Source organism: Ursus maritimus, unplaced genomic scaffold, assembly GCF_017311325.1.
Source record: "Ursus maritimus isolate PB19 unplaced genomic scaffold, ASM1731132v1 scaffold_19, whole genome shotgun sequence".
NCBI lineage: Eukaryota > Metazoa > Chordata > Mammalia > Carnivora > Ursidae > Ursus > Ursus maritimus.
In genome coordinates, this window is record NW_024424341.1 from 30951524 (window position 1) to 30974499 (window position 22976).

Here is a 22976-nt window from a genome sequence, read left to right on the forward strand (position 1 = left end):
TGAAATTAGTTCTCATCTCCCATCCCAGCACAGATGAGGTTAGCTCAAGCCCTGTTGAATTTTAGAGGATTGCTGCATTGGTTGCTGATATTTCCACTCACCGAGAAGGATAGTCCCCTCTTTGTTCTCTAAACTCAAGTGATTAAAAAGAAAAATTAACCAAATATCAAAGGTATTCTTAGAAGAGAGAATGAGAGCCTGACTGGAGTCTTAGGTTCATGCCCATGTTCTGAAATGTTGACCCCCAAGTCAGTAACATGTCTATTTTAGGCAGCAGCTTCAAAGTCTGCTTAGCTTAAAATGTCAAACTAAGTAGACAGCATGGCATTACAGAAAATGGCAAGAACCAGAAGGTAGGAGACCTTGCTTCGAATCTCGATCTGCCTCTGAAGAACTAGGTCCACTTAACCTTTCCGAGTCACCTTTCCCTCATCTGTGGAACAATGTTGGGGAGGGGGTAATTGGATGATCTTGTAACTCTGACATTCTAGGATTCTGTCAATGTTGCCTTTCATTGCCAGTGTTAGGAAGAATAACATTTCCAGAAATAGACCTGCCAACCTGACTTAGTCCACCAACATGAAGACACATAATGAAGTGATAGGCAGAAGTTAATATCACAGGTGACTTTGGTACTTGGTTTTAGAATGCACCTTCATGACCAGCAAATTGAATTTTACCGGAAGATTTCTGAATTCACATGATCACAGTATTTTGTCCAATGACTTACATTTCTGACCATACTCAAAAAGGATATGGAAAAAACACAATTCCTAACTACGTTTGTGATTTCTCTAAGACCGTTCAATATTTAAACCTCATGCATTCACCTTTTCTTTATAATGCGGGACATCTCAGCCACGAAAGGGAACAGAAGATTAAGATTTATTGAGTACCTTATATTAAGTGTCATGTTTTGGGCCAGGGGCTTGGCCTGTGTTACACATGGCCTCATTTAACACGCCCCGGAGGGGATGCTGTCACCATATCTTCTCTGCATTCAACGTTGCCGGAAGTTGCCTACTTAGGGCTTCTGTCTGGCTGTGGGAGCATGCTTGGCCCATGGGAACAAGATGGACCTAGGAGTTACTGCTGCAGAAGCAACTCTTGACTGATAGCAGATGGAAATTTGGGGAATAAATACTCCAGCCTCCTCACCGTGTGTTTGGGGTAACTCTAAGGTATATTCTACGCCTGCTTAGGAATTCCTCAGAGGAACTGAGTTCCATTTACCCATGGTGGGTGTTAACTTGATAGCACACCCTTTATTGGCTGACTTCCATTTCTGTCTTGATACCCTGGTATTTCCTGTGGTTATATTTCAGATAAAGTATTTACAAAAATTCTTGCCTCGGGGTCTGCTTCTGGGGGATCCAAGCTAAGACATCTCCCAAGATCCCTACAGAGTAGGTACCATTATTGCTAATTTATAGAGGAGGAACCCAAGGCTCAGTGTGGTAAAATAATAGTTGCTATATCTTGATACTGGGGTTTTGCAGTAGTTATCAACCAAGGGAGACTTTGTCCCCCAGGGGACATTCTGGAATGTCTGGAGACATTTGTGGTTATCAAAATCAAGGGGTGCTATTTGCACCTAGCAGGTCAGAGGTGAGAGAGGCTGCTAAATGTCTTCCAATGCCCAGTTCAGCCCCCCAAAAAGACTGATCCAGCCTAAAAAAGGTCAGTAGTGGCAAGGCTGAGAAACCCTGCTCTAATCCAGCAAGGCTGGTTGTTGGATGGTAACTCTCCTGTGTGACGTGTCTATCGCATTTCACTTTCAGGGCCAAGCGGTGGCTCAGCTGTGTTCCACGATCCCCAATGTGACTGTCTTTGGAACAGCTTCTTCTTTCAAGCATGAAGCAATCAAAGACTCCATGACCCACCTCTTTGACAGAAATGCAGACTACGTGCAGGAAGTGAAAAGGTAAGGTATTCACTCTAAAGAGCACTTGGTTGGTCCTTGCTCCTCTCTCTTTCTTAAAGAATAGTAGCACTCCTTTAGAGGAGGGCTGATGATAATAACGTAATAGCAATCATTGTAAACATTTATTGGGGGCCTAGGATTACTAGCTCTGTGCTGAACACTTCACGTGTATGAGCTCATTTAATTCTCAGCAACCCTATTATGACCCCCCCCCCCAATTTGGAGGGGATAAAACTGAGGAACAGTGCAGGTGAGGAACCTGTCAAGCTAAATTATGATAGCAGCTATGACACACCTTAACATAGAGAAATTTATTTCTCATTCATTCACATGACAGACCAAGGAAAGGTGGACTCCAGCCTGGGTGTGACTGAGAGCCGCTGAAGGAACCAAGTGGTGACATGATCAGATTTGAGTTTTGAAGGGTCACTGGTGGTGTGTAGAGGACTGGGAGGTGGGTGCCTGCAGGCAGGTAGATCAGGCTGCTGGTGGGTGCAGACCCACGGTGGGGAATGTGGGTTTGTAACCTGCCCCATGCCCCACCTGTGGTCCTGAAGCTATTGATGATGGCCCTGTGCATGTCAATGCAGGGAATCAGGTGGGAAAACCAGTTGCCTCAAGATGATTTGTGTGTCACCCCTGTTGCTGCTCAGAATCAGGGGTCACTGGCGCTCAGGATCGGCTCCACTCCCAGCACCTGAGGGGATTCAGAGATGTCTCCGAGCTGTGGTTTGGGTCTCTTCATTTCCCAGCACTAGACTGTACGATACAAAGAAATTCAGTTGTCTGTCTAGCATCATAATTAAGAAACAACTTTCTCCAAATTGAAGGACTTGGAGGATGGGAGATCTGGTTGTCTAAGGTGATATTCGGACCAGATTAGGTGAGATTTAGGGAGTTTTTTGGAAAGGAGAGTCTTCTGATGGTCTGGATTTTCAGATTTGTTTTTAAATTTTAAATGTAGAGATTTGCACAGAATTTAAGGTTGTCCTGATATTTCCAGTGGGATGGGAAAAAAGAGTTACCAAACTAGATATTAGAAGTTCACCACCTATTTCTCAGATATCTAGACATTGCAGGCATATTTTAAAGGCTTCCAGGATAGACCTTTGCCTACTTTCCTAACCCTCAGGTAGCTCTTCCCTCTTCTCTCGAGCTGTGGTCTGGAAAATGAGCTGCCATTGTCCCTCCAGCAGTCTTTGCCTTTAATCCATTAAATGATAATTTTGCAAGCATCCTTTCCTCATCCAAACCCTGACCCATTTAATACCAGGTGTCTGTCATGGGCCAGGTGCTGTGCTAGGGCAGCAGATCTGGTAAAAACAAACAAACAAACAAACAAAAACAAAAACAAAACACACACACAAAAAAACCACCTTCAGAGTCACTGTCTTCGTGGAGCTTTGAGTCTAGCTGAGGAAGAGGGACAAAAACCAGTATTTTAAAAATCTGTTGATTTACATTTTTGATATGTGCTCTGATGGAGAAATGCAAGGTGCTAGTGAACATATGCAGACAGGGAGATCAGACATAGAGTCCATCAAGGAATGAGATTTGGGCTGAGCATTAAAGGATGAGAAATTGGCCTAAGGAATAGCATTTCTGACGAGGCAGAGTAGCATGTGCTAAGGCCTGGGGTCCAGGAACGACTTGGTAAATTCAAGAATCGGGAAGGAGATGAGAGCAGCTAGAAGTAGTAGGATGTGGGAAGCAATGGGCAAAGAGGGTGGCTTTCTTCTAAAGGTGGCTACTCTTCTAAAAAAGTGATAGTGGGGGCGCCTGGGTGGCTCAGGTCATGATCCCAGGGTCCTGGGATGGAGCCCCACGTCCAGCTCCCTGCTCTGCAGGGAGCCTGCTTCTCCCCCTCTCTCTGTCCCTCCCCCTGCTCATGCTCTCTCTCTCTCTCTCTCAAATAAATTAATAACATCCTAAATAAATAAATAAGTAATAAATAAGTGACAGTACATAACCAGAGAGCTCCTCCCTTCCCCATTTTCCCTGGAGAATTTTCCATCCCCCTCATCCCTTCACTGTCCTCAACTTGCTGCCTTTCTAGCCCCCGAGTCAGTGATTCATGCTGATGTCAGAAAAGCAGAAAGTGACAGCACCTGAGACCCCCCTCACCACCAGCTTCTCTCAAATGTGACTTCCACCGATTCCTTCTGTGTTTAAGCAGAGACCCTAAGATCACATTAAAAATGACTAGGAAGCCACAGATGGGTTCATGCCCTCTGTCCCACCAACCCTGCCCTCAGGAAAGAATCCAGAAGAAGATACAAGCAACAGGTACTCGGTGCCTGTCGCTCAGGGTAGGTGCTCAACATATCCCAGTAGGGCGAATTATAGCATTGTCTGTAAGAGTGAGATTTCAGAACCAGCCTCCATTATCAACAGCAGGGAAACAGTTCAGTGCATTATGCTACACCCACACATTTGAGTATTATGCAGCCCCTAAAGAAAAAAAAAAAAGAAAGATAATTATGAAGATTCTGCCACAAAATGAAAAAATACCCATGGTAGCATATTGAGTGGAAAAAAAAGCAGAATGCCAAATTCCAGCTACACTGTGATCACTGCTTTGTAGAAATTCTTGGCGCATGAAGACAAAAATGAAAAGAAAGTGTGGGGGGGGGGAATCCAACCACTAATATGCAATAGGAGTGCAATGCAGAGTGATTTCTCTTTGGTTTTTGACCACAGATCTTGTTTGTTACAGTGTTCTGTGGTCATACAGGAGGGAAAATAATAACATAAAACTTCTTGAGATGCAAATTCTTTTGTAAGCCAGTCAATTGGTAAGCTTCTTTTGAACATGTTCTCAGCCTTCAGCCAGGCACTGTAAAGGGAATGGTGGGGGTGGGACAGTTGTAATGGAGACCTCCCCTTTACCTCCCTTGCCTCTTCCCTGTCTGACTGTGCTTGAAACCAAGTAGAAGGGTTAGAAGCTTTGAGCATGTGCATCTGGCTATAAGGACTTCAAAAGTGAAGAGGAGAGAAAGAGGGAGAGAGAGCACCAAAGTAGGCAGCCCCCAGCAGGGAGCTTGATGGATGGGAAGCACTTCAGTAGGTAGCAGGAGGTGGGGACTGAATCCCAGCAAGGCGAGTGGGCACAGACAAGGGGGATCATAGCCCCAGGCTTTGCTGGCTTCCTCTCCCTCTGCTGACCCAGACGATTGGACCATGGCACGTGCTCCTCAGACAGTCCTGCAAGGGGAAAGTTCCTCATTTTACAGATAAGGAAACTGAGATGGTGGAAAGCAAGGACAGCCTAATCACCTAGAGAGAGCAGAGAATGTGATCAAGAATGGATTCCTAGCGGCGCCTGGGTGGTTCAGTGGGTTAAGCATCTGCCTTTGGCTCACATCACGATCCTGGATTGAGCTCCACATTAGGCTCCCCCTGCTTATGCTCTCTCTCTCTCTGCCAAATAAAGAAATAAAATCTTAAAAAAAAAAAAAAAAAGAATGGATTCCTAGAGGTGGTATTGCTAATTGTACACATTTACTAGGAAGCCTACTATGCGCCAGGCACTGTGCTCAGCACCCTGTGAAAAGCCTCTTGTGCACTGGGTACTGTGCTCAGCCCTCTGGGAGAAGCCTACTATGTGCCAGGAACTGCACTCAGCCCTCGGTGTACCAGACACTGTCCTGGACCCTCAGGAGAAGCCTGAGGGAGAAGCCTGCCGTGCACCAGGCACAGTCAGGTGCCCTGAAAGGGCCGCATCCCTCCATCACGAGCTTGGGGGCGATGGTTAAAGCTATGGCACAGATGAGTTCTCAGAGAAAAAGGAATTCAGAAAGAGAAGCACTGAGTGGAGAACCAAGGATCCACCTGGAGATGACAGTTACAGTAAAGGGGGATTGATTTCTTGAAAAAGTCAAGGGCTTCTCTCCCAGTAATGGCCCTGTTGGACCTACCACTGCTCAGGAGAAATTCTTCACTGATCTGTGTGGGTGGGAAGCAAAGAGGCGGAATTCACAATAAAGGGGCAAGGGGTCAGGGACCAAGGACGGACAGGTACAAAAACCTTGGATCGGCAATTCCAAAATACCTTGCTGCTGAATCTGGCCCAGAGGATCTCTGAGCTAGGGCTCTTTGTTTGTTTTTCGAATCTGCAGAGATTTGTGACTGCAGGAGAAAGCCCTCACCCTGTCCGCTTTTGTGTGGTTATGATTACACACATGCAGGCGAGGTAGACACTGCCAGAGATTGGGGGTGGGGTGGGGTGCTAAGAAATGAGGATGGCCCCTGAGCTTTTGAGGAGCTACCTAGCTCTGCTTGTGATTTTCATGACTGTTTCATTAAAAGGAGCTGCTAAGTTACCTTTCAGTGTGAGTGTGAGTAAGGGAGGCCCTGTTCCAAGGCTACTGGTGGGACAGACCCGACTGAGTCCCATTCTATCTGATCCATTGGTTGGGCTTGTAATGATTGAATGGGGTTGGAGCACCTTTTCAATTCTGAAACTCACCTGAAGGAACATATCTAGCCTTAAAAGGAGCAATGACTACTTAAAGATTTGACAGAAACAACCAAAGCATCCTCACCCCCGGGGCCTGGCGAATGACATCTCCCTTTGCTCGGTATCTACCTTGCTCTCACCCTCCACCCCCACCCCACCACTGATCTTCAAAAGGACATAGTGACAGCCAGGGAGCAGGAATTTGCAGCGTGTGTGACCCCCGTGCATGTGCAAACACTGTCTTACCTGATTCAGCTATCACAGCACCAAGAGAGGTGTGGGGAGAGAGGAACACAGGCAATCTGCAGCATCTCCCTCCAGCAAGAAGCCCAGGGAGCAGCTTCCAGCTTTGCTTAGCCCCTGCTGGGAGCTTGCGTGCCTAGTGGTGGCAGCGGTGGTCACCAGGGCTGGCCACAGCTCACTGTATGAAACCTGCCCTGCTTCTGGGGCCCTCAGTTCGTTTCTAGATGTGATCTATCAAGTCTCTTCTCTCCCTATAGTGGTCCCTAGGGTCTGTTGCCTGACCGCATGGAGCCTGAGCTTCCTTATCCAGTAAGTGGGGATAATGATGGCCCCTGAGTTATAGGGTTGGCATGAGGCATTCTCAATGAGACGGGACTTAGGAAGTGCTCAGCACTGTGCCTGGCACACAGTAAGTGCTCTTGAAAGTGGGACCTGCTCTCCTAGGAGAATCAAGGGTATCAAGCCTCTGCTCTAACGGTTTCTGGGTTGGTGGTTCCACCCACCCTGAAGGTTGCTAGGGCTAATGGTTGGGTTGTTGAGGTTTTGCCATTTTCCCTTTATACTCTTTTCCCAAACTAAAAGAACTCTCTTAAAGTTGTCCCACTCTGAAAAAAAAATAATAAAAAAGTTACCATGAACCCAGAAGTTACCATGAGCCAGGCCCTATGTTCCATGTACATCAACTCATCCAAGCTTCACAGAGAAGTCTGGGACAGGTGTTGTCACCATCATTCCCTTCCACAATTGGGGACACTGAGACACTAAGAGGCTAAGTGACTCACCTGAGGTCACACAGCAAGTAAGTGGCAAACTAAATGCTTAATACTAAGATGAAATTCATATTCCTAAGCCCAGTGCTATGCTGCCCTTACGCCAACCCCATGCCTGCCCACTACTCCGTGGTAGTTGTCAGTTGTGGCAGACATGCTTGCGTCCTTCTGGAAGGAGACAGTGCCAAGAGAGAGAGTTTCTTATTACCACAGTTGGTGTCCCAACGCCTCTTTCTTGGGCCTATTTGGTGCTGATTGCCCTGGGTCAACCTGTCACGGTGTTTTCTGCAAAATGCCTTTCCTTCATCACCCAGCCAATTCTTGCTCATCACTCAACAGAAGGATCCTCTTCCACGGCCCCAAGTGGCTCCATTGGAGCTGTGGTGACTGCCTGGGCTGTCTGTTATAGTCTATCTTCCCTAGTATCCCTGAGCTCCTGGATGGCAAGGAGGAACTTGAGCCCTCATCTGCATACTCCCAGCTCAGCACACACACCGTCCAGCATGAAGTAAGCACTCAGTGAGTGGCTGTCCAGTGGCTAGAAATTTAGGACAAATGTTTAGGACCCTGGCCTTGGGTCTCTCCTATAATCTAGGACAGAAAAAAGCAGCTTGAAAATAGAAACCTCCTGGCCTATCTGTTTGGAGTAACGTGGTCTAACTCTGGATATATCTATATTTATTTTTTAAGACAACATTTAAAGCAGAATTCTTTGAAGAATAAATTAAATTGACTGCTTCCCAGAGCTGCTTGCTGAAACGATGCTTCCGTAGTTAGACTGATTGGAACATTTATTAGATCTTATATTCAGAATGGTGGAAAGGCCATTGTTTTGGAGGTAAACTGGACTGAGGTTTGAATTCCGGGTGTACCAGTTACATAAGCTTGGGCAAGGCACTGCATCTGAGAACCTCCATTTCTTCCTCAAAAAAGTGGAGTTAAAATGCCTGTCTCAGACTTGTCATGAAAATTAATTCTGAAATGCCCGGGATACAGCAGAGCTCAGAAAATGTGAGTTTCCTTTGAAGGAAGCACACATATAGAAATGTGGAATACCAGTCTTGAAATGTTCTTTTCATTGTCCTGCATTCATTCACTCATCATTTATTTAATCATCTATTCATACAGTCAATCAATATTTGTTGAGAACTAACACTGTGTCCCGCAGGATAAGGAGGACTGAGGACAAAAAAGCAGCACAAACATGGTCCCTGTCTCATAGGGCTTACATTTTGGTGGAAGAGACAAATAAATAGAATAATTATAGCCCATGACAAACTGAAAAGCGTCTTTAGTACAGATGCTAAAGGATGAAGGGAGCTAAAGTAGAGATAATTTGGGGCTGCCACTCCAGTTGGGGAGGTTAGTTACAGCATCTCTGGGGAGGTCACATGTGAGTAAGACCTGAAAGATGAGAAGGAGCCATCTCTAAGGAGAACTAAGGAAAGGCTGTCCTGGCAGAGATTATAGCATATGCAAAGGTCCTGAGGTAGGAACGTTTAAGGAATTGCTACAAGGTCAGAATGTTCCAAACAGTTAGTAGCAAGTGAGGATGAGGAAGTGGGCAGTAGCTTATAGGTCACCCCTTGCTGTGGGCTGCCCTACACTTCTGCAGAACCAGAGGATAGAGCAACAGGCCTAGATAGGGCAGCTAATTAATACAAGGGAGTGTGACTGGCAGTTTGTGGGAGAAAATGTACACTCACGGAATACAGATGTGAGGAACATTGGGCAAGAAGTGAGCATTTGGGGCTGGGCAAGACCTTCAGGGGTACCCCAAAAGGTGTGCACAGCCCAGCATTTGGGAGGCTGCTCCTGAGTGTAGGTGGGCATCTTGCAGTAAAGGAAAGAGGTCCTGGGGAAATGGAGTTCTCAGGAAAGACCTGGTGGCCCAGGAGGGCTGGTAGTAGAAGCAGAGCAGGGTCCTACTTCCACAGGAGTTAACATACTTGGTAGAAGTGAGGAAAACAGGAGGATAGCTACCCAGCCCATGACACAAGATGGAAACATGATCACCAGGTGTGAGGCACCAACCTAGAGCTCACCAATGGAGTCTGTGTGTTCCTACTCCCACCTGCCTCTCAGGCCTCACCTCTTCACATTTTCTTTAATGGCTGCTTCCCAGTCCATCTGCTCACAGGCTTCCTCCCCCCACAGGACCTTTGCATATGCTGTTCCCCCACCTGGAACATTATTCCTGCCACTCTTTACCTAGATAACTTCTCCACTTTGCACTTTCCCAGGGATGCCTTCTCTGGCAGACCTGACTGGGCAAACTCTAGATTGACACGGTCTCATGGCACTAGATGCCATTCAATTTCAATTTAATTTTTATTTGTGTAATTATAGGTTAACATCTATCTAATAGAAGTTCTAAAAGGGGAGGAATCAAATATATTTGGGCTTACCACTGTATCTCCGGTGCCTAGTGCAGTGCCAGGGCCAAATATTTAATGAATAAATTAATTATTAATAAAAAAAATAATGCCAGTTTGGCTTCTGTGTGGCTGGCTTAGACCGAAGTGTGCAGCCAGAATCAGCAGCATCAATATCTCCTGAGAAGCTGTTAGAAACACATCGTTGGGGCCCACCCCAAACCAACTGAATCAGAAGCTAGGAGAAGAGGGGGAAGGAGGACAGACTGCAACCTGCTTTAATGAGCACCCCCCTCCCCAGGAGATTCTGATGCACACCTAAGTTTTAGATCCACTGGCCTAAGTCCCTAGTTCGGAATTTATAGGTGGGACTTAAACAGACATACCTTTACAGATAAGCATTCTATTTGGCAAAAGCTAAGCTGATTATTTTTGATGAGTCTTTGTAATGACTGGAGTTTCGACTTGACTTGAAGGCTTTTGAACTTCATGACTCAGCTTTTGAAAGTCACATCTCGGCTATCCTGGGGCATGGGGCAGTTGACTTAGTGTCCGAACCCTAGAGATGCACATGCAACTTCCTACTTATGAAAACAGGATCCAGCTGTTGACAAGAGTTGCATTGCCTGAACTTTGTTTGGGGATGAGGGTAGAGGTAGAAATACAGAGCTAAGACAAGATAATCCTGCAAACTCACAAATCTGAAGAAATGCCATTCTTGTCTGAGCAGAGCAAGACCTAGCCATAATTGGGAGCCTTGGGGGCAGGAATATCTTCCCTACAATTCCCAGAGCCTTCCTGTTTACAGCTCCCTCCAGCATAGTATCATCTAACAGTGGAACCCCAGAAGTTCGTTAAATTGCATGACAGAGTGAATCAATGAATGTATAAATAAATTAATGGAGGAAGGGATCAAAAAATGTTTCATCTGCTTAATACAGTACAAATGTGGATTCTCTCTACTCTGGAATCTTCTATTGCTATAGGAAGATCCTCTCTACCCTTTTTTTTTTTTTAAGATTTATTTGAGAGGTGGGGGAGGGGCAGAGAGAGAGAATCCTCAAACAGACCCCCCACAGAGCGGGGAGCCTGATGTGGGGCTCGACCCCACGACCCTGAGATCATGACCTGAGTCGAAACCAAGAGTCAGCTGCTCAACCCACTGAACCAACCAGGTGCCCCGAGATCATGTCTATTTAACCCTCTTCCTCAAAGATTCCATTTTAGATTGAACCTAGAGATTGGATGAATATATTGAGTTAAATTAATGTGCTTCACTGAGCAGATAGGGAGAAGGGGAGAAAAGCTAATCCCTGCTAGACTGGAAACCCCACGAAGACAGGAACATGTTGGTTTTGTTCCCCTCTCTGTCTCCAGCACCTCGGACGGAGCCTAGCCCTTAACCCAAGCTCCACAGATAAGAATTGTTGAGTGACTGACTTTGGAGTGATTGTTGTGTGGCTGGCAATGGGCCAAGCATTTGACACTTCATTTCATCCCCAGCACAAAGAAACATGGTTGCTCCACTTTACGAAGGAGAAAGCTAAGGCTCAGAGAAGTTGCATGAGGTGGCTAGATACAAATTCAAATGTATTAATTCAATGCTGGCTCCTGTTATCAGCCACCAGCCAGACTTTTAGCTGCCTCCAGCTCTGTGACGTTCTTGAGTGGGATCCAGGAAGGTAAATCCACCTCCTGGCCTCCTGGCCTATTTATGGCTACTCCCAGAGTTCTTGCTCTTTCTGATTCTAGGAGTAAACAACATGACACAGGAAAGGAGAGAGATCAAAAGTTTGGTCCCTAACAGGTGACATTATTTTACTTTATCTTCACATCATTTAGAATCTCTGCTGAAGGAGTGGACATTGTTTTGGATTGCCTCTGTGGGGATAACACTGGAAAAGGTCTCAGCCTTCTCAAACCACTGGGAACCTATATTTTATATGGTAAGTGCTAAAGAGAAGAGGGGATACAGTCCACAACAGGGAGCACTGCATGCATGCTCACAAAATCTCTGATGAATGAAATGTGTGATATGTTGGGGTAATGAGACTGTGAGGGCTTAATTTTTTTTAAAGATTGATTTATTTATTTATTTATTTATTTATTTATTTATTTATTTATTTATTTTTGAAAGGGGGAGGGGCAGAGGGAGAGAATCTTCAAGCAGACTCTCTGCTGAGCATGGAGCCCATCTTGGGGCTTGATCTCACAACCCATGAGATCATGATCTGAGCCAAAACCCAGAGTTGGACGCTCAACTGACTGAGCCACCCAGGCACTCTGGGAGGGCTTAATTTTTAAATGTTTTCCATAATATTGCTATTGCCATTAGTTATTTTCAATTATAAAAGTAACATATATACCTACTGCCCTATTAGCCCCATGAGTATTTCTCATTCTAAAAGGGGTAAAGGAAGGCCAAGCCAGTGTAGTCATTAACTTGACCCACAGACACAGGCGGGAAATACTAATGGCTTCAAAGGAAATTCAAAAAATGAAGGAATGAAGGACCCATAGTAGGATGGGAGGGGTGGCTAGGATATGGGGGTTTTAAGGGATATTCTTCCCAATTGGAGATGAAGTTGCAAAGTACAACTCCTTCCTATTCTAAACTACTCCTATATGTTCTGATCACAAAGAAGCCCTGGATGGTTGGAGCACACCTCTGCTTTTGCAGCCCCTGAGATGCTCTTGAGTTTGAGGGGAATTGAACAATATCTGGATTTTCTCCAGCAGAATGAGACCCCAGAGCCACCTCCCCCTCTTCCTCCTCTCTTCTGTTATATGCTTGTAAACTAATTTAAACATTGGTCTCTACAAAGTCATTAGTCTCTCCAAAGTCAAAAAAAGCCTATCTGAAGCCAGATATCATATTCCAATGCCAAAGGATACTGGGGTTATCCAGTGTTTGAGATTTTTGGCACTTCTGTCCCCCATAGGTCCAATACAAAATTGAGCCTTACCTCTGTATGCTCAGAAAAAAATATTCATTTCCCTGCTATTCACTGAGAAGCTTATAAAAGAGATATTTGAGAGGTATAAATACTTAAGCATCTTTTTGTCATCATGATTATGACAGAAAGGGAGGGAATAAGGTTCCCATTGCTGGAGTGTCCCGGTATTTTCAATAGTGGCCACATAGCTGAAAGTCTTTGCAAGCGGATGCACAGTTCTTTAATTATTACTATTATTGATAAAAGTAGCTGTAAGCATCAAATGGACAATGTGGGGATATTGGATATGACTAACATGTGAGTCAAATGTTGATGGACAATTTATTCTTTCTTATTCACCAGTTCTATTTTTGCCCCAGTACCATGATGTCACTTGGCAGAATACAATTTTATCATCTCACAAGGACCTAAATGATTACACTGATATCTAAGTAACCAAAGCCTGGTACCACGATGCTTGGTGGTGGTCACCCCATAAAAGCAGACCAGTGATTAACTAACTGGCTACTAGTCTATCCAGGCCAAATAATGAAGTTTAAAATATACATTGCTTTTTCATTAAATAATGGTTCTCTGAGAAGGACTTATTCCCAATCTCTGGGCCAAAGCAGGAAAGTTGTTGAAAAGGCACCAATATGGCATCTGACCTGATAAGAGCTCTCGCATCCCCTCCACATCCCCAAGGACTACACAAAAGGGTCTTTTCTCTCTGTTAGAGCATCTTAGGAAATCGTCCTAACACCATCTCCCATCTTCCCTCTGAATACTGCTTGTTCCCATTAGCAAAGCTCAGTTTCTCACACCATTTGTCTCAAGTGGTTTTGACCTCTATGCTCAGATTTCTTTAGAGCTAGTACGTTGGTCACACCGTTTCCTTGGCTCCTGAACCTATTTTCACCCTCACCTGCTCTTCTGTACCCCATTTTTCCATCTAAATTCTAGCTCAGTCTCGTCTCCCCCTGCCCCTGCCACTTAAGTGCCCAGCCCAGATCTGAGCCCCAAGCCCTTTACTTGTTAAGGAGTCAAATTCAAATCATGAGTTAGGCTCACATAGGACTTCATTTCCCAGTCTTGAAGACTGGAACCAATAAGACACTTCAAGCAACTTATCATTTTATTAGGATGTGGGCCTAAATCACATTTTTGTTACATGCCCAATTTTCCAAAGTAATGACATGGTCACCTTGAGAAATACTACTTTCTCTTTGATCCAGTGTCACTTGGCTAAAATTAAGTCAGCTTGATGCCACCCACTCCCTCCATTTCCCTCATTTTTCCAAGGCTGAATTAAAGTTGTTTTCAAGCTCTTGACAGTTCTGGACCAAACAACTGTCAATCTTCCATGTATAGCAAGAGATGTTGGTTTTCATTAGCAATAGCTTGATTTGGGAATCCTCCACTTGCAGGTTCATCCAACATGGTGACTGGAGAGACCAAGAGCTTCTTTAGCTTTGCAAAATCAGTAAGTATCCATACCTGTCAAATGTACTGTGGTAGTACGGTGATTTGCATGTTGTGAGCTTCTCCATCTAAAGACATTGACCTAATAACCTAAACCTTGTTTGTCCTTCATCTGCATCATTCATTTTCAGTAAAGCCTATGTTCCCACCCTGCTCACTACACATGGGCAAGACTGTGTGTTTACTTTGCCTGCTTTGTCTAAATGAAGCAGAGAGGCAGGAGCATCTGAGAAACTCAAGAAAGCTTTACTTTGATTTCAACACAAATTGCTTACGTTTTTGTGTTTTTAGTCATTGGTCAAAAATAAACCTGGCATTAGTGCATTTCATTTGCTTCATGGAGAAACCAACTGTGAGTTGGTTTCTGACCGAGTCTCTGGGCATATTTAACATTTTTCTGTACCTCCATTCTACTGAGTTGGAGATCCAAATGGGGTCCTGCAATTTCAGTGAGCCCCCCGGAGTGATTATAGACACAGGCAAATCTGTGAACCACTGGCTTAAATAAAATCATGCTCTGAATGTAGTGGTTACTTTGCGATCGAGAAACCACATCCCTTGGGCATTCCAGCCTACTCAGATCTATATTCCCACCTAGAGCAACACTTGCTAGAATTAAGCTAATTTGGATTTGAACTTCGGTTTTTGCCCCTGCCCCCTCAACGGGGAACTGCTGCTTCTCTTGTCTCCTCTGCTCTGAGCCTCCTAAGCAGTCAGTGCAGCACTGATTAGTTCACTTACTTTGTGAGCCGTGCCACATGTGCAAGACACCAGGGCGTCACAGTGAATGACAGGGGCACATACTAGCCCCTTGTGACTCTCACATTCTAATAAGGGAGAAAAACTGAAATAAGGAAAATATATTGATAAGTTGATTATTGTAAATGGTCATAAGAACTCTGACAGGGATTCAAAACAGGATGCAGGATGGGGTGGAGGCATTTTGAATAGGGTGGCCAGGGAAAGCCATAGAAATCATTCTAAGTGTGGCACTATGGGGTATTCATATGCCCACTAAGCGCCAACATTGGCTGCACAAGGCTGCACCCCCAAACATTCCCTGATTCTGGGATGATTAGTACTCCCTGTCCTGTGACAGTAGAATTAAAGGGCCTGTCTTTTGCCTTTGAACTTACAAGTTTAAGTTAAGGATCTCTGCAATGACAGACACTGTAAGGGAGCAAGAATGGAGTGTAATGAAGGGTGCTGTCTGGAGCAAGTCCTCTGAAGATAGGCTTTGTGCTACTCACAGCTGTTCTGTTGCTGTGGCTGTAATTAACATGATGCTGACAGCCTGCTGTGGGTAACCAAATTGATCCCAAGTTGCATGCAATTGTAAGAAGTGTTTTCCCTTTCTCCCCTAAATGCACAATCAGAACATACAGTGTTAATGAAATAATTGCAGGGTATCCAGGTTCAGTGAAGGCATCATGAAAACACAGCCAGGATGGAGGTTGAGATGCTCTTGCCTGAAAAAGGGGTGCCAATTAAAAGAATGCTACATAGTTGGAGGTCAAGAACAAAGACTACTTCCTTTCAGGGGCCTGGTCTGATATTTTTTGGTCAGTTAGAAGCAAAATGAAGATAGGGCATGCCAAGGAGTGGAATGGTGACTTCGTTCTAGAAGGTTCTAGAAAGGAATTTTCTTCTATATATTGGAGAAAGGCTTAGAAATCAAAGCAAACAATGAATCATGGAACACTACATCAAAAATTAATGATGCACTGTATGGTGACTAACATAACATAATAAAAATTAAAAAAAAAGAAGTCAAAGCCATACTTAGAGCTATACAAGAATTTCTCACTAGGATATCTTATGTTCCACCTTAAAACTCTTGCAGAGCTTATACTCACTTTTTGTTAAACACGCTGTTTGCTTTTAGACTATAGCAATGGTTAACAATGGTTAACACCTAGAGAGCAATCTGACTCTAACTTCAGAGCTCCTACTCACTCAATCAAAGATAACAAATATTTTATATTCATAGAAAACCTACTTCGGGTCAGGTCTGCTCTAAGAACTTTGTATCTATTAACACATTTATTCCTCATGATGACCCCATGAGGTACAGTAAGGAAACTTAGCACAGAGAGGTTAGGTGACTTGCCTAAAGTTGCACAGCTTGTAAGTGGCAGAACTGGTTTTCAAAACCAGGCATTTGGCTCTAGAACTCACTTAACCATAGCTGCAGGAATGGCGGATTTAGCAAGCATTCACTTCACAAACATTTACTGAGACATTGCAGATGCACCATGAAACAAGTCATTCATCATTTCTCTACTTTGTTTTTGTGGGAAGCCAGCCCATGGACAAATATATGACTCTCCTACGGCTGGACTCCAGCCCCTCAGGGAATGTACATTAGTAAAGAATTTTGTGCATGAACCTAATCCCTGTTTTTTTTAATAATAATATTTTTTATTATGTTAGTCACCATACAGTACATCCCTAGTTTTTGACGTAAAGTTCCATGATTCATTAGTTGCGTATAACACCCAGTGCACCATGCAATACGTGCCCTCCTTACTACCCATCACCAGCCTAATCCCTGTTTTTGACTTGTCTTTCTCACACTTATTTTCCTTACAATATGATTTTCCCACTTAAAAAAATATATACCAAAGTCTTTTGTGAGCTTTTGTCAGCTCCCACAATTCAGGAAAGAGGCAGGATGTAAATAAACATCCCAATAACAAACACTATGAATGTTCCTAAGTGCCCATCACATTCCTCTTTGCCTTCTGTATTAATCGATTCACCACTTCTCCTTAGAGCCCTTAGAAACTGGAACCTGGAGTTTCTAAATTCTAACCAACACCAAAGAAAATGCAGTGAAATCAGAACAAAGCAGCTGGATAACCATTTCTGTAGTCAGTTAATGGATTATTTACTTGCTTTCATGTCTGAAGTGGGGGGTGAGGGGCTGGAAAAGAGATAGCCACAGTTGCCACTTGTGCATATCCCATCTAGGATTTTAGCGCTATTGGCATTTGGGGCTGGATAACTCTGTCATGAGGGGCTGTCCTGTGCGCTGTGGGATGTTTACCAGCATCCCTGGCTTCTACCCAATGCTCCGACGACATGTGGCCTAGTAGCTATTTTCAGGAAGTTTGTCTCTCTTTCTCACCTGGACCCCGTGCTCTGCTCACAAGCATCACTGTGCACTCACTGCACTGCTTAGCTAAATAACTGCTTTAAAAAGAAAGCCCAACAAGGACCACTCCTTGGCCAGCTGGAATCCGTCCCACTGTAGCCCTATCCTCTGTCTGCAATGCTGTGAACATGGCTGGCTTGGGTTCCCTGTAACGGGCACCTTCTTTCCTTCCAGTGGTGGCAGGTCGAGAAGGTGAACCCCATCAAGCTCTACGAAGAGAACAAAGTCATCGCGGGATTTTCCCTTTTAAATCTGCTCTTCAAACAGGGCCGTGCAGGCCTCATTCGAGGAGTGGTGGACAAACTCATTGGGCTCTACAACCAGAAGAAGATCAAGCCCGTGGTAGACTCCCTTTGGGCCCTGGAGGAGGTAAGAATGATGTTTCTTACCCAGCAAATAATCTCTTTTTAGCCCAGGGAGATTTGGGCAGCCAGATACAATCTTTTATTCAAAGATTATTCTCTAGGTTTGTTCGTTTTAAATGAGGGTCCTAAAAGTCACTGTCCTACAGTATTGGGCTTTGGATGTAAGAAATACTCTAAGTTCCACAGCGGTTCTCAAACCATGTGCCTCAACCTACCACTTGTACTATGAGCCCTTCTCAGATAGGCCACCAAGTTTTCATGGGTGTGGACGAGCCACGTGGGTTCTCAGAGGGCATGAATATTGCCGCAGAATCATTTATATTCTCACCTTGTGGGTAGATGACCTCAAGGTTGGGGCAGACAGTGGCTCAGAGCTGAAATGTTTTGTGTGCTAAACTCAGATGCTTGGAGACCCCACGAGATGAGATGCTGTTAGCTGTCACAGTGGGCACTGTAACTATTACTGAATTGTTGGATCTAGTACTGGACTCAGTGTGTTTGTGAACTGATCTGCCAGAAGTTCTAAGATTTGAAAGCGTTCCTTGATAATGAAAATATCAAGAATCAGTAACGTGACCTTTCAGGATACTGAAGTGTGAACTGGCTGCACTGGGGGCAGGTGGGATGTGCTAGGAGGAGGCAGGGTCTAGAAAAGCCTCCAGGATCAGGGAAGTTCTGGACACTTGGTAGCTACCTGTGCAGAGAAAATACAGAGGTAAGGCCTAGGTTTCAAGAGACATTTCACTGAGAAATCTTCCTAGGTCAGGCTGTTGGCTTCAGGGAGCCATGAAGCCCCCTGAGAAATATCTTAAAACATGTGGGAATGTGTTTTGTGTTTGTTTGGTTTTTGCATTTTGCATGGGTGAGTGCCTTCCAATACAAGAAATCTGCGGTACTTTGGGGAGTCACAGACATCCTTGAAAAAGATAACAAACATAATGTTCTGTGGAACAGATAGCAGGTATTCTCCTGGCAATAAAGCTGGTGCTATTTGCCTAATGAACTAGGCTGGCCCAAATCCAATGGCTCCCCTAAGCACAGAAATTGCCCTAAAAAAAGTTTTGTGGGGTCCCCATGTAATTGAGTAGAACTGGTCTTGGGTGAACGGACCAGAAGTGCACCTGTAACTGCCTCTTTGATATTGCAGTATCATGAATGGTCTTAAAAAAAAAAACAAAAAACCCAGCCACCAAAACCCTGTGTCCTCTGATAAAAGAAATACATGCTTATCATAGGAAAGTCCTAAATTAAGACAGAAGTGGAAGGAGAAAACAAGCTGCAAGTGTACATCCCAGAGATAACATTGCCAACATTTTGGCTTGCGTCCTTCCAGTTTTTTTTTTCTTTTGCAGATGTTCACCATGATTCGGCTTCTTATTAAATCAGATAATCATGCATTCCTTCTGCTGTGTAATTTCCAAGATGGTTAGCCTACTGTTACACTTTTCTTGCAAACGTTTTCATTTCACTGAGTCAGACATCTGTATAGTATTCACTGTGGTGTCTCAGTGGCAAAGAGAAGGGCTGGACTACATGGTTATTGGTTCTCTGTGGTCAGGGAGGAGAGAAAATGGGCGGTAGTCAAGACCAGGGCTAAGAGATGAGCTTGGCTATGGGACAAAGAAGGGGGCTTATACTTAAACTCAGTGTTCAAAAGGGACCCAACAAATCTGGAAGCATTTAAGTGACAGCTGAAATCCAAGAGGGGTCCAGTTGGCCTGGTGGGTCCTTATTCTAATTTTTGAAATCTTTCCTTGGTCACAAATAGGTACTGAATAATTACTATGTGCCCAGCACTGTGCAGATGCTGGGGACACAGTGGTGAACAGCCAGCCAAGATACCTGGGTTTCACGGAGCTTACATTTAGAGGGATGGGGGGAGGGGTAGAAAACACTGGGCAGTGAACAAAAATCAGCAGAGTATTTGCCAATTGTCAAAAGTTCCTAAAAGGAATTAAATTAGGGTATATGTTGGCAAGTAAGTAGAGCAGGGAGACAGTTTCCACAGACCAGTGGTTTTCAACCTCTTTTTCCTTATTACCCACCCCCGCAGGAGACTTTTTAGACTTCTTTTCCTGATGAATCCCTTCTATGATATTTTAATGCCATAGGTATGCTATCTGTCTCTAGATCAGTTCAGCTACCTACCTGTCATCTAGCTAGCTATCCTTCTGTTTATGTCCGGCATGTATATCTGTGCTTTACAGATTGAAAGAGTACGATTTTTTTCATCCTCCAAGAACCAATTTTCACCCCTTTCAGGGGTGGTATCGCACCCACTGAAAATGCATTCTGTAGAATGCCTTCAGACAAGAAAGGTTAGGTATCATTTGAGCTGTGACATGAAAGAGGCAGAAAGCTACAAGAAAGTGCATGCAAGGCAGAGAGACCCTCAAAAGTAGAAGGACAAGGATTGGAGGGATGGGTTATGTGGCCCCTTTCCACCGACTGGTCTAAGCAAATGTGGAAACAGTATTTATCCAAAGGATACAAACATAGTGATTCGAAGGGGCACCTGCACCCCAATGTTTAGAGCAGCAATGTCCACAACAGCCAAACTATGGAAAGAGCCCAGATGTCCATTGACAGATGAATGGATAAAGATGTGGTGTATGTCTGTCTGTCTATCTATCTATCTATCTATCTATCCATCCATCCATCCATCACACACACAGGAATATTACTCAGCCATCAAAAAGAATGAAGTGCTCTATTTGCAATGACGTGGATGGAACTAGAGGGTATTACACTAAGTGAAATAAGTCAGTCAGTGAAAGACAAATATAGTGATTTCACTCATACGCGGAATTTAAGAAACAAAACACATGAACATAGGGGAAAGGAAGGAAAAATAAAATAAGAGGAAAACAGGGAGGCAAACAATGAGAGACTCTTAACTATAGGAAACAAACTGAGGGTCACTGGAGGGGAGGTGGATGGGGGGATGGGGTAACTGGGTGATGAAAACAAACAGGGGTGCTGGAGGGGTGGGAGTGGGGGGATGGGATCCCTGGATGACGGGCATTAAGGAGGGCACGTGATGTCATGAGCACTGCGTATTATGGGTGTTGTATGAAACTGATGAATCACTGAATTCTACCTCTGAAATGAATTTAAATAAAATATTGTTAAAAAAAAAAAAAGGTGGTGGTGGTAGTGGTGCCCGACTTAGTAAGCAGGGACCAGACAGAAATCTGGATTTTAGTCTAAGTCCCATGGGAGGCTGCTGACAGGTCATGGTCAGGAGGTGCCATATTGGGACCCCAAGGGTGTGATCCCTCAGAGAAGAAGCAAAACTTTGTGAGGCTGGGTCCCAGGCTCCAACTGCAGAAGTCTGATATTCATGGAAGCTCTTGACCGGACTTGGGAATGGGAGGGGGGCACTAATCTGAGCTCAGCTCTCATTAGGGAGGGTCTGCTCACGTAAGGCAGCAGGGGACAGTGGAGCCCCATGCGATGTGGGAATGAAGTCAGGACAGGCTCAGCTGAGGACGCAGAGCGCAGGCTCTTGGGACCCGCACTGACCACAGATGGGCAGCTCAGGCTGGCAGTTGCGGTGGACTGAGTAATGGATCCTATCCAGGCAAGTCCGGGAAATTGATTCCAAATGCTTCCCAAATTCACCCACTTGCTCTCCTTTCCACACATGGCGCTGTGGCCTATGCTGGCTTCCCTCCTGTAGTGAGCTCCTGATTGGCCCCTCACCTCCATCTTGCCCCTGTGCAGGGCATTCTCCCCCCAGCAGCCCAAGTGGACTCATCACTCCCTAACCCAGACCATGTCCACCTGCCTCAAATCCCGCTGTGACTCCCACTGCACCTGATATGCAGTCTGAATTCTCTCCTGGACTGTACAGCCTTGTCTGGTCTTCACTCCTGCCCCCCCCCCCCCCGGCCCACATCATCTTCTCGCTGTCCAGCTTGTCTCCTCCATCCACGTTTCAGCGGCCTGTGTGTCCCTGGTCCTGAAAGTACCCAAGCCTTTGGGAACAGAGGTATTTTGAACACTCCTCCTCCAGATTTTCACAGAGCTACTTCCTCCCACCCATTCATGTCTCAGTGTCAATGTGACCTATATAGAGAGGCCTTTCCTAAGCCCGTCCTGAAAGGTGCTTCCTACACAGCCACCCACCCAGGTCAGTTTCCCTCTTTTTACTCTATTTGACAACTCCACTGTATTTATCCCTGGTTGAAATGATCTTGTTCATCTGCTGGCTTTTGTCGAGACTCTCGTCTCCCTTCCACTAGGAAGTAAACCCCAGATGAGGAAAGACCCTGACTGTGCCGTTCAAGACCCCAGGGCCTGGCACAGAGTCGATGCTCAATAAACACGCATTCCATGAGTGAACTGATGAATCCAGCAATACACAGAAATACGACTACCTGGGTATCATCTATGTTCAACTATAAATATGTGTTGAGTGAAAGAAGGAAGGCAGGAAGGCAGGAAGGCAGGAAGGCAGGAAGGCAGGAAGGAAGGAAGGAAGGAAGGAAGGAAGAAGACATACTAAAACAAGGCATTATTACTTTAAGACAACTTGGGTCCAATTGACATTTTGGCCAAATCATTCTTTGCTGGGGGTGGGGGTTGCCCTATGCTTTGTAGGATTTTTAGCAGCACCTCTGGTCTCTGCCCACTAGACAGCAGTAGCGCCCTCCACTGTCAGCTATGGTGATAAAAAATACCACTAAACATGGTCAAATGTCCCCTGAGTGGGAGAGGGAGGAGCGGCAAAATCTTCACTAGTTGAGAAACACTGCTTTTAAAAGAAGCCATGTTGGTTAAGAAAGTCACTAGGAAAACAAAGGAATTATACGTTCCTATACTAGGCTAGTCATCCACAGAGGGGAGACAGACAGCTGTTGCCTGTTTGCCAACAAAAACGTCCACAGCCACTCATCAGTAACACCCACCAACTTTCTGGGGGTTCTTTTCTACAATATTTACAGACATCTGTTTAGAGCTGCAGTTGGGCCAAACTCAGTTATTTATCAAGCCCACGCGGCTCTTCTGGGCTCGAGGAGAATAGAGCATGCTTATTACTTGCAAACCCCAGAAGGATGACTGTAATGATTTTTCCCCTCCCCTTTGGTAAATGATTTCACAAAATTGCTTTTCAGGCCAGCTCTGTAACTTCATCGATGGAATATAAAGCCCATAGGGATTAGAAGAAAATTTTCTTGGGCTCTCTGAGCCCTCAGACTAGAAGATTTAATAATTTCAGAAACGATTTAGTGTTTCTTTTTAGTCATCTGTCTTTGACTT

The 22976-nt window shown here is 44.8% G+C and overlaps 1 protein-coding gene across 1 annotated transcript in view; it reads left to right on the forward strand.

Moving 5' to 3' along the window:
- The window catches only part of VAT1L (vesicle amine transport 1 like), a 141883-nt gene that overhangs the window by 57228 nt on the left and 61679 nt on the right, over nucleotides 1–22976 (forward strand). Inside the window, exons 4-7 of the mRNA XM_040633624.1 lie at nucleotides 1782–1924; nucleotides 11614–11717; nucleotides 14135–14190; nucleotides 17521–17715. Coding sequence (XP_040489558.1) covers nucleotides 1782–1924; nucleotides 11614–11717; nucleotides 14135–14190; nucleotides 17521–17715 — 498 coding nt within the window. The remainder of the gene's footprint in view (nucleotides 1–1781; nucleotides 1925–11613; nucleotides 11718–14134; nucleotides 14191–17520; nucleotides 17716–22976) is intronic.